Source organism: Macadamia integrifolia, unplaced genomic scaffold (assembly GCF_013358625.1).
Source record: "Macadamia integrifolia cultivar HAES 741 unplaced genomic scaffold, SCU_Mint_v3 scaffold2751, whole genome shotgun sequence".
Classification (NCBI taxonomy): domain Eukaryota; kingdom Viridiplantae; phylum Streptophyta; class Magnoliopsida; order Proteales; family Proteaceae; genus Macadamia; species Macadamia integrifolia.
Genome location: NW_024868935.1, coordinates 815 through 13675, shown reverse-complemented (window position 1 = coordinate 13675; position 12861 = coordinate 815). Strand labels below are relative to the sequence as shown.

Below are 12861 nucleotides of genomic sequence, written 5' to 3'. Positions count from 1 at the left end.
CAAAAAAGAAAAAAAAAAAAGTAAAAGAAATGGCGTAGCTGGTGGACAAGGCTCCCGCATGTGAGGTCCGGGGGGCGAGAACTACGCCATTGCAAGATTTCTCCACTTTGACCTAATTTTCTTGGATTGCAGGTGTTCTTAGTCTGCCAAGTTTGTGATCTGAGATCTATTATCTGATAAGAGAGATTCTGTGGCCGATATTAGAGTCTATTATTCCCTAGGTACTGGTGGGTTGTTTTCCTATATTATCGTACTGTTTACCCTAGCCAAAAGGCTTCCTTTTGTTTCTGTTCTGGTTTATCACCAGTACTGTGTTGGAGTTATACTTATTGGGGTTGTGTCTCTTTATTCAACCTTACATTATTGCTAATTTGAGATTGTCTTGTAATCTTTATTTTGTAGGAAGTAGGATAATGTAGGAGGTTGGTTTCTTTGTTTGAGGTAGTTACCAAGTTTACTATAGTTCCTATTATATGTAAGAGTCTTTTTATTTTTTTATTTATATGGATTTAATGGATAGAAATTATTAGAGATGAATGAATGGAATTTGGGTTGAGTTACCTTGACCGTTGTGGAGTGACCAGGTTGGTTGACCATTCTTGTTTCCTTCTTCTTTTGTTCTATTTTTCCATCTTCTTAGGCACCGTTTGACAACATTTCTGCCGTTTCTGGACCAGCAGAAACGATTTTTCACGTTTCTGGGAACAGAAACGGATTTTTGGGTGTTTGATAAACCTGTTTCTTGGAAATGTTTCTTACAGAAAAATTGTTTAAAACATTATAAGACCGTGACTTATAGAGCACATCCTGCTCTGTTGAGGGAGGGAGTTTTTTTTCTGTTTGTTTACTGTGGTTGTTTATGTCCATACTATGTTTCAGACTGGTTGTTAGCCTAGGTACCTATATCCTTTGTCATTGGCTTGCTGTTAAGTTGATTACCTACTGTTCTATTATTGGATCCATGTTTAAAAAACCTCCTGTTTGTCATTACCTTGATCCTACTCTTTCACTACCTTGTATCCCATTGGGCTCAAGTATCAGATTTAGCACACAATATACCATTGGGATCAATAGTCATCATTAAATAAAGAAACCTAATTGCAGATAACAGAATAACAATTATAAGACAAAATCAAAAGTAATTAAAGCCCATGAAGTCCTCAAGAGACAAAATCAAGCTGTTATCATGACAATTATAAGCTACATGCCAACAGGGTCTATCTGTTCACATGAAAGTAATAAGTTACATCCCACAGGAAGAAATCTCGTTGTTTTTTACTAACAGATTGGACACTTCGAAACCATTTGTAAAGTTGGTTTGGATTATTAACATCCATCAAATCCTGCACAACCTAAATTGAGCAGCAAATACTGAAAACGGTGGCATAAAACAAAAAATTCAATGTCGCTGGACTCTAAATGCAACAGTGGCAACAATAGAGGAGTGTGAGCAGCACAAAGGGTGGGTACCACCTTAAATTGGGCAAGTTGAGGACAAATAATAGCCAGAGAATGATAGTTGAAGCAGGTGAGTATATAAAATTTGAGAATCTTCAAAGAACAGGAGCACTAAAATCCAAGTATGATATAATATCAAACACTTTTCAGCTAGCAAAGAGGACAGAGAAAGAGAAAGCAAAAGGATAGCAATTCTGCTTTTTCTTTTTCAATCCCTTCAGCCTTAGAGAGTTGCAAGGGTTTGTAAAATCCAAATCGAAGCCCTACTGTATGTTGCACATTGGAAAAACAATACCGAAGCCCTAGGGGTTTCAGAAATCGAATTTATTTCAATGCTTACCTAGGGGTTTCAGTAATGGCAGCGAGAATTCCCTGAGAAGATTCGAATGTGGGAGACGAACTCTGAAATTCGTTCACTGCATTGAAGGAGCTTGCCTTGTAGTCGGATCGTTTGCAGAGGTCGCTCCGTGCACCGCGAAGGAGAGTTTCAGCAGCTGGATTTCCGTTTGCGGTTCCCCCACTGTCAAGTGGAGACGAGGATGGAGAAGGGAGGCAACATCATTTTTGTTGGAGAAGGGAGATGCAGATCTTTCGATGAACAGGAGTGAAAACGAGGTTCTTGTGGAGTTCGACCTCTGCTTCTGCGTTGGTTTTGGGTTTGCCTCTTACGAGGTGTAACAAGCTGTGGGGTATTTTTATCGGGGGCAATGGCTATTTTCAAGGCTTCATTCGTTTCCAGAAACGACGAAACAAGTCATACTTGTTTCGTCACTTGTGTTTCTAGGAATAGAAATTGATATAAATTTTGATTTATATTTCTAGAAACAAGAAAAACGGAACGACTTTATCAAACGCTATTTAAGCCGTTTCTCTGTTTCTAGGAACAAAAAAACGCAGAAACGGAAGAAACGAAATGAAACGTTGTCAAACGATGCCTCAGTATCTGAGGTTTGATATATTTCTCATATCTCTTTTATTCTTTTACTTCTGTTAATTTCTGTTCTCTGTTTTTCCAACTTCTTTCCTTCTTCCTTCACTGAATCTGTGGTGGATGAACTGATGCTTTGTCTGGGCGGTAGGGTGGACCAAGGGAAATAACTGAACCTCCCTCATACCTGCACCAATTGTCTTGATTTATTGACGAGACTGAGGAGTAGACACAAATTAAAGGGAGATTTACCTATCTAAGTTTCTGAACAAAACACCGAAGGGGTTGTGAGATAAAAAACTGAAAACTATTGCTGGTTCCTTGTCTCCTCCAGTTCTGGTTTGAGTTAAGTGGTATTTCAATAACATCATTTGATAGGACTGTTTTGTTTAGTCTTAAGAGGATTACGGATTGAAAACCCATCCCTAGAACCTTATTTGATTTGAAGGATCCAAATGATGGTTTTTTCCGAACCCCGGATTGCATTAATTAGTATCACAGTAGGAAACATCAATAATTATATATTAAACCATCCTTTCTGTAAGGTGAAGATGCAGTTGGACTAGTGGTAAGAGTGTTTGCAGTTTGAACAAGTACTGGGTTCAGTAATAGTCCCTATATGCATGTGAGGTCTGAAGCAAAGTGATATATGTCATTATTTTTTCAAACTGTAGTAGACCCAGAATCATTCTGGCCCTGTGGTCATTATCTGATCATCCTGCTATCCGATTTGAAAGATCTTGTTTGTTTGATGGCCACATAGAATGCTATTAAAGCTGATAACACCATGCAGGAAAATGCTTTTCATGAGGTGAAGAAGCAACTGGACTAGGGTAAAAGTTTTGGCATTTGAATAAGATCTATTGGGTCAAGTCTGTTGCATACATGTTTTCCATGTTGAATTCAATAATAATGCTTTGCAGTCTAATGATCAGACTGTTTTCCATGTTGAATTCAATAATAATGCTTTTCTGTCTATGATCAGACCATCTGGTTCAACTGCGGCAAACATTCTGTTCAAACTGGCTGGTCCTCTAGCCAGTGAGTTCTTAGGCACATGGTAGTTATAACATAGGGCCAGATCCCAGTTCATTCTGGACAGTAATGGCCAATGTCCTGGTCCTCATGAAAATTATATATTGTGTGATTTAAGTATCTTTTATGTACATGATTCTGGATTCCTGTTTCTCATGACATTGAAGTTATTTTTAGCAGTTTTGTTGTTTGAAGTTTCTATTACACGCATCATGGCAATCCTTCACATTTACTGTAATGGTGGTCGTTTTAATTGCAGATTGTAGCGATCTTTTGTGGAATTGATAAGGTCAGGGTTGCAATTATTCAGGGTATATACACCCAGATAATGAGCAAAGAAATTTCATTGCGGCCCTCCCGAGTGATATTGGTCTTACAAGATGAAATAACAACCCTTGCACGTAAAGCTGTATCTGAATTTTCGTTTAAAGTTGAGCTCTTTAAGGTAAATGATCATTAATTGTTTAACCTTCTAGATGTTGGATTCATCTCACTTCTTTTGGAATTTGGAAATGTTTGAGAGAGTAATTTTCTGATGTAATGATTTTTGTGGAAACATCAGTGTGGAGAATCCAAGCCACCTAATGTTTAGGTTTAGAAATCCCTAAGAAAACAAGAATTGCAGGGATTAGGAACAAAGTCCAGAATTTGGTGAATTCAAGCAACAGAAAATCAGAATGTCTGATCTGGCTAGTTACCTGGTCTGAGTATCAATTTATGTAGCAGAATTAGATATCTAAATTTGAGACCAATCCAATGGCTAGATTCAAGTTAATGAAGTTTCCTAGTGGAAAAGAAAACTAGAAACCAGGAACAGAACAGAATTCAATTTCAGGAAATTTCAGAATGCAAAAGGGTGGTCAATGTTGATCTAATTTAATAAATTGACTGAAGAATGAAATCTTAACAAACTCCTGAAATCAAATCTGGAAAAATAAATTCAGCAAAAAGGAATAAAACAAAAGCAACTTCTTGTAGTATTGTTCAATTTGATGGCAAACACGGATTGGATCTGAACAAGAATAACAAAGAATGTTCAGCAACAGATCCAGACAGGAATTCTGAAATCAGATTTGAAAACCAATTCTAGATTCAGAGATTTTGAAGAAGCATAGTATGAGTAGGATTCTAGAAATCAAAAGGAAATTTTGAATTTTGAAGACTGATTCTGGAAACAAAGTTTAAAAATGATGTACAGAGTTGAAATCTAGAACAACAAACACAACTAACAAATCGTCAGTTAACAAAGAACAAAGTAGGAAAGTATTCGCAGGATAGGATAGAGAAGTTCTAACCTGTTTGAATTAATGGAAGAATAAAAATAAAAGAAGATATTTTTTCAGGAATCACCACCAAGGAACCTACTGAATCACCACAAACTCGAATTGTATCCCAGGCTTTAGCCCCTTACAAGCTTATATAGTAGACTCTAGAACAGATTCTTACTTAGAAAAGCACTGTCCTATATGAATCCTGAACTGAGAAAGTAAACTAAATTAATCAGGAAACTGAAATAACGAAGGAAAGAGACTGAAATAAGGCTAAACTTAATCACAGTTAAATTAAGAAAATAAAAGCTAGCATGAACAGTAACAAGTATACAGTAAAACATGACAGTAGCATGTGAACACTAATCCAAGAATGGTAACCTAAGCCAGGTTTGAAACAGAGAACTGGTTCAGAATTGAACCAGACCAATCCTAACTGCAGGAAAGTCTTTTCTTCCTCTTCTCTTTAGCTGAATACTTCATCACATCACAGTTAAGATCCTCACTTATATTTGAATTACCACATTTTATGTGGTTCTTCAACAGATGCCACATAAAAGGAACCAGTAAAGACTTAAGAGTCTGGATTTTGTATGCTTGCATAAATGCCTGCTTTGCAAGGTTTAGTTTTCTGTGAGTTTTCACCATATTGGTTGTTGAATCTATGGATTTGAGATGCATATACTAAGTTTTGGGACGAAGTATAAAATGCTGAATGTGAGCACTTTAATTAGTCTTGGTAGTAGATTAGGTCTTGCCTATAGTAAAATGCCTGTAGTAAAATACCTCTTGTATTGAACAGATTCTATGAAAGATCTAAAATCCATTGATTTTTCTACTCAAATAATCAGTTGCTACCGTTGCTTCTCCTGCCACCAACTGCCACCAACATGAATGATTTTGACATCTTGGGATGTCATCATATTTTATATCTTAAAAAGGAGTCATTTATATTAGGCAAAAAGTTCTCAGCACAATCAAAGTAGGAAGGGTACAATCCCTCTTGTTTCTTTTCAAATTGGGAATATGTACGTCTAGCTTTTATGCATTTTAAAATTTAAGGTTCCAGCCTTTTTTCTTGTGAGCCAAGTTCACGTCAAGGAATTTATTTTTTTCTTTTCGATATGTTGTTTCTAGATCTCATCATGGCTTGTTTCTTTTTCAGATTCACGATTTGTTGATCAACATCACTAAACATGTGCTAAAGCCGAAACACGAAATATTGACTCCAGCAGAAAAAGAGAAGCTAATGAAGAAGCACAGTTTAGAGGACAAACAGGTTTATTTTCCAGTTCTACCCTCACTAATATACAAGTTAGGCTTAAGTTATGTCTCTTTGGTTTTAAAATGGATAAAAATGACAGAATTTGTTTATTTCTTCCAATATTCTGAATCCATTATGCAAATTACAGCATGACTCATGGTTTTAAGTATCTTCAATACCGATACGATACCCTCCGATACGTATCTTAAATTTAGTCGGCCGATACGATACACACCGATACGATACATTGAATTTTTTAAATCATTTCGTATCGATATATATCCTACAATACATACCGATATGCATCAATAAACCACTAATACACATCGATACGATACGACATGCCTCGATACGACTCTATGAAAAATATAAAATTGAGGTAAAATGTACGTTTCGGTATGTATTGATACGTATCGGTGAGTATCGGTATATATCGATCGGTACGTATCGGTATATATCAGCACGTATCGGTGAGTGTCGATATATATATCGGTACGTATCGGTGAGTATCGATACGTATCGGCGCTACGGTCATATAATGGCCAATATGGGTAATTTTTCAGAAAAAAAACGATTTTTTGAAGGGTTTTTGTTCCAAAGTTGCTGTCAGCCATATTTCTCTCCAACTAAAGTGGAAATCAAAGTTGGGAACAAGAATTTTACATTTATGGGACTACAGACCTTGAATTCTTAGTACGATACCCTCAATTTAGTGTTTATGCATAATACATATTATCAATAGCTTTTTTTAACAAATTCTTTATGCAAAAGTGTTTAAAAAAATGTTTTCTATCCATTTATGTATGTATCTTTAGCGTATCTTAGTGTATCTCCGATACGATACGATACTCTTCGATACGTATCTTAATTTTGGCCTACCGATACGATAATCGATACCGATACTTTAATCCTTGCTAACAAGTCAAAACTTACACCCTAACATAACCATCTAGATTACAACGGACACATCTCATTTCTGAAGTCCAAGATATTGCTTTTTTTTATGCTACGAGGACGAAGATAGTTTTTACCAAAAGAATAAAAAAGAGGAGTTCAAGATGTCGCATTTGGTTCCGATCAAAGATCGGTGCTGATATATATATCGCTTGCTTATGATGTTGATGTTATTGATGTCGAAGCACGAGATCTCGTGAATTTGATTCCATGAAAGTTAAGATTCCTGATCTCTACGTCTCTGGTGGTGGATGATGTTCCTGCTTGGAACTAATGGTACTGAAACATGGCATCAATTCTTCTAGTTATTATCTGAAGACTCTCCTTTTCTAACTTTCTTCTAGAAATGTGAGTCATAAGCAGCATAGTTCCATGGCAAAGGGTTGCCATCAATCACTCCTTCAAGTAGGGTATTAGGCATTTATTTGATTTATTAGGGAAAAAGTAGAGAAATGTGGACCACTGCTAGACTTTTAATCTGTTTAATGGTCAAAAATCCAAGATTTTGCATTAAATGCTCACCATTCTAATGTCCCTCTTCTTATCCTGATTTTCTTCGCTTGTTGCCATGTGAGAGTTTTTTGGATGATTTTATGAATCACAGATTAAACATCATTGTATAATTAACAAATGCATTTGTGATGATTTAGTTGTGTTTGTTTTCTTGTTGAGCTGTAGTTTTGAAAGTCTTCAAAGCCTTTAAGGCATTATAATAAACTAAAATTGGGAAGATCTCTCTTTCACACGAGCACACGATTGTTACTAAGGTGTAAGTTTGGCCCTGAAGGCCTGAATCAATCTTGACTCGTCCTGAGTTCGAACAAGGTCTGAACTAAGATTTCTGGTCCTGAAGACGTGTTAAGAGTCAAAATCTCTGATCCTGAGTCAAGCTTGGACTGTGCTAGGGTTGAGGACTCGGGCTGAAAGCAGCCCAGCACAACCTGACCCTGACTCAGGGTTGATAAAGGAAAAATATAATTATATATCATGTGATAAAAAAAAAATAATGATTATAAAATACTAATATATCATAAGATAGAGAAAAAGGATTAGCGTCAAGCAATAATAGAGTTAGTGTCTTTCCTGATTTTCTTGATGTTGCCACAATCCCAGTTGGAATTGGAAGCCACTGGGATTTGCTGCCCCATATTGGAGGGCTTAGATTGGATTCACGTTAGGATTTTGATTACCTATGGTTAGGGCCAATAGCGTCAGCCTAGCTTCGCCTTAATTCAGGATCAAGTTTGAACTTTTCAGATTTTGAGTCCGGATCGAGGCGGACTTGAGCCCATCTAACGGGACTCAAAGTTGGGATAGGATTTTGAAAAACTCGGTCCAACCTATGGTTTTAGTTATCGCTATACTGATCAATATCAATATGGGGTTGGCCTGTAGGATGTATTGTTAAGATCGGTCTATTTTACTCTTACTTTTCAAGAAAACCATGTATATTGGCCAATTTTTAGAAAGATTGAAGATTTATGATTGAGGAAAGGTGGATTGGCTGTTATATATATAAAATGGATTGGTGCCACAAGGGATATTTTGCTCGTCCTGACTGTGTGTCCTTTCTTCTCTTTTCCTTCTCCTTAGTCCTTACGCATCACCCTTCACCGGTAAAAGTAAACGCAAAATGATGATGGTGTGCAGTGTTTTTCGCCTCAGAGTTTGTTGTTTACAGGACTTAATTGGTTAGTTTGGGCCCCTCAAATCCTGATGGGCTGTCAATCTTATGGACCCCTTCAAACTTTATGGGGCGGTGGAATTGGGGGCCCACTTTGTTTCCAGTACCAGTTTTCCACGAGGCCTCTTCACTTTCTCATACCATGACTCTCTTGGCACCCCTTGGGTTCTCCCCCTTCTCTCCTTTTGAAGTTTGAATGAACACACACAGTGGAAGCTATATGTTAAAGATGCAGTTCAAGTCTCTTTCTTTGGAATACATTATTAGCTTTTGGAATCAGAATACAAGTCCAACCTTTACAAATTCATTAAATGCCTTCTCTATTTTTAATACCTGAAAGCGTCACCTACTTGTTGCGGTGGTGGTGGTGGTGGTGGCGGCTTCCTATTTCATTCTTGGGTTGTGGTGGTCCAAAGTCAAAGACACCAGACTTCGAGAAGTTATAGCCAAGCCACTTACTATTTCAATCAACATCATCTTTATAGTTAGTTTTCTTTCTGTATATAATCAGTCTGTATCATTATTAATGAGGGAGGTGGCCATTATAATTTGGGCTGCATTTGGTAATCATTCACTTCAGAAATGATATTTCCTGTCAAAATTAGAATTTTTTTTATTTTATTTTTGTGTCAAAATTCAGTTTTGGAACAAAACTCAAATGTTAGAACATGATAACATTTCTGGTTTCTGACTTTTTTTTGTTTTTTTTACCTGGTTTGTTTGAAAGTAAAAAAAAGAACCATGGATATCATACGGAAGATTCATTTTCTTATTCTCATAAAATGGAAAAACACTAGAAAGTTTTTTCGGATGACTACCAAACGCATCCTTAGAATCTTAGGTGGAAAAAAATGATCTGCTCACCTATGGTCTTGCTGCATGGTATTGGATTAGGTATCAGCTGTATCGGACACTTTTTATAGCTGATTTTAAAACAGAATAGTTTTTTTTTTTAGGCTGCATTTGGTAGTTTTACAAGAACAAGAAAATGGAATCTCCCGTTTTCTCTTCACAGTTCGTTTTTTCATTTTTTTTTGAAATGAAATGGGTAAAAAAGACGCCAAAATTGAGAAATGTTCCATATTCCAACATTTGAGTTTCGTTTCCAAATAGAATTTCGATGTAGAAACAAAAAATTGTGATTTTGACATAAAATGCCGTTTCTAGAACAGAATGACTACTAAACGCAGCCTTATGTGTTACCCTTAGTCCATTTTGTTTTACCAATACAATATTAACACGGTATCAATGTCGATGGCTAACAATGTCAATACGGAGGATCCGATAATGATACCCCAAAACAAGGGTCCACCACTGGCCTGATCAAAGCCGTTTAATTCTAGACCACTTAAGGCTTAGGCCACATTATGTCTTTTTTTTTTTGTTACTTGTTAGTTACTATTATTATAAGGAAGATTGGTTGGAATTAATAATGGGTCCTGGGCTAGACCCAACCATAAACCAACTAGGATGTGCCGTTGTTTTATTATGGAAGACCTGGCCCGAGGTGGAGGCCCTTTATGGTTGGGAATTGGATAGTTTTAGTCTGAGTAGACATTTTTAATGGGGTCTTAGCTCTCGTGGCAAATCGTGGAAGTGAGTGTGGCCTTTTATCATCAATTTCTCCCTTTCCTAAAAGGGAAGGGAAAAAAATAAGGGCACTTTGAGGCGCCCCTCGCCGTGTCCCATTTTAATGCTTTTCTATCTTTCTTTTCCATTTTAAAGCCTCTTATTTAAATGAAAACACACGTGTAGGCGCTGGATTATGACTTTATTTGGATGTCAGGAAAGAAAATCAAACAGAGTTACCATTGGGGTAAAGGTTTGGAGATTCATGGGCTGGCTTAGTAGTCGGTGTTCGATCAGAGTTTATGCCGCACGTATGGCATTTGATAAAATGTTGCAGCATTGAGATGTTTGATAAAGTTTTTTTTTTTTTTGGTCTGTTAAAAGGGGATACCTAAGGGGATTCTACTCACGCACACCAAAGGGATAAGGAGGAATGTGTTGGTACTCGATTTTAGCATATCTAGCTTATAAGACAATCTGTTAATAAATCGACGTAGGGATAATGAAGAATCTGTTGATACTCGATTTTAGCAAATCTGGCCTACAAGACAATCAATCAATAAATCGATGTATTGTGTTAAGGAGTTGACCGGTAATCGAGTTGGCAAAAAAATGATGACCTTGTATTAAGGAGTTATCAGAATAACCATCTAGTGGATCGAGCAGATTGATCTAATACGATCAAATGATTGATCGTGACATTTTACGGTCAACTGACTGATTGTGACTAAGGATGTCAAATCGGAACCGAATCCAGTTCCAGACCAGATACCCAGAACCGAATCTAACCTATTATAATATGCTTAAATCCTGGATCTGAAATAAGTATTTATAATTCGATTTGGTCTGGATCTAGGTTTATGCGAAGAACCATCGAATTAAACCGAAACCGGACCAAATAATGTAATGTCACTTTTTCCTCTTTAACTAAAAACTTGACATAACTTGTATGAAACCTGACATCATTAATCACCTAAATGATAAATCATCTTATAGATTTATTATAGTCCAACTATAAACACTCTTTTTTTTTTTTTAGCCTTAGGACTCATGAACCATGAGTTAAATAATTTACTGAATTGTAACTCTTCAAGTTTGAAATGTTCTGTTCTTCATCTTCTCACGATTAGTATAGCAACGACTCTTTGTCTTAAACAAAATTTCAATGGTTGAAAGCGTTTTTTCTTCATTTTCTCACAATTTTCTGGTGGTCAATCGGTCGATTCTTCTCAACAACATTACAGCAGGTCAGTTTTTCATCTCCTACCACGTTGCACTTGTTTGATTTTCAATCTCTAATAGTGCTGCAACTTTTTGTATGAACTTTCTTATCTTTTTTATGTATGTGTTTTTTCTTGAAACGGAACTTGAGAATTATTGTTGTTTATCTATAGGTTTGATGTTGGGACTCATCCAATCTACCACATTGTAGATAATTGGGCGTTTGAGACAAATCTCAATAGGCCATTGAGCTAGGGACCTTTGCCCTTGTTTATTGCTTGTTCCCGAATAGGAACCAGAACCGGACTGGAACCGAATAGGTCAGGTACGAGTATCAATTTTCAGAACCGAGATGGGACTTGGTCCAATTCTAGATCACACTAACAACCCTTAGAACCAAAACGGAATCAGACTGAATACCTGGTTCCGAACCGATTAACACACTTAATTGTGACTTTTTACAGTCAACTTACTGATTTCAACTTTTTATAGTCATCATTTCAACTTTTTACGGTCACGGTCAGCTGACTGAGTCCAAATTTTCGATCAGCTGACCGAGTCTGGCTTAAGTAGTTAAAGCAGTTATAACCAATTAACTACCCCACTAAGGACATGATTAAGTATAGGTTCCTATAGTTACCAAACTGCCAAAAGAGGAGGATCTTTCAATTAAAACTATAAAAGGGACTATGGTGGAAGAAGGGATAATCAACAACAAATCAAATAAACTCAAATATCAAGTCTATCTTTCTTTCCCCCTTTTTTTTTTTTTTATATCTTTCATATTTTAGATTAGCATTTTCTTTTGAAGTTTTGTACTTCCATTAAGTCATGTACTTCATTTCATAGTGTAACAATTACGTCACTGGCATGTTTAGCATCAACAGAGATACAAATCACATTTCTGGTATGTCTAATATCAACAGAGACAACAGATCTTATTTCTGGTATGTTCAACATCAATAAAGAACAACTGATCGTATTCTGGTATATTGATATTCAATAGAGACAAGACTACATTTTCCCATTGTCTATGAATTACTATCATTTGTCTTCATCTCTTTCAATCCTTGCATCACGTTTCTACAAAGAACATTAAAATTCCTTGGAGCGATCAAGGCAAGAGGAGAGCCCAAGTCACTTGATCGAAGCCAGATCTATTATTGAATCTAGTCAGGAAGGATTCGGATACGCCCGCACACTCACCAATACGGTTAGCTGACCGTAACCCAGGGAAGGATTTTGTTGCCAAACAGAATGACAAGGAGAAGGGGGATACACTAAATACACATACACATATGTGACATTGGTTGATAAAGTATTACTCGCATGATATTGCAGTGGCCTTCTTTTATTTTATTTTATTTTATTATCTTAACCAAAAGCCCACTATGTTTATCCCAATTTGCATTGATTATTCATGCATGTGCCATGCTTCCCTTTCGGCATTAGATTCTACTTCAATTAGGCTCACATGTTG

At 36.6% G+C, this 12861-nt stretch overlaps 1 protein-coding gene across 1 annotated transcript in view; it reads left to right on the top strand.

The window, feature by feature from the left end:
* LOC122067192 (DNA-directed RNA polymerases IV and V subunit 5B-like) overlaps positions 1 to 6121 on the top strand; it is a 7234-nt gene extending 1113 nt beyond the window's left edge. The window contains exons 2-3 of the mRNA XM_042631035.1: positions 3681 to 3866; positions 5855 to 6121. Coding sequence (XP_042486969.1) covers positions 3681 to 3866; positions 5855 to 6106 — 438 coding nt within the window. The 3' untranslated portion in view covers positions 6107 to 6121. The remainder of the gene's footprint in view (positions 1 to 3680; positions 3867 to 5854) is intronic.
* Positions 6122 to 12861: the final 6740 nt, after the last annotated feature.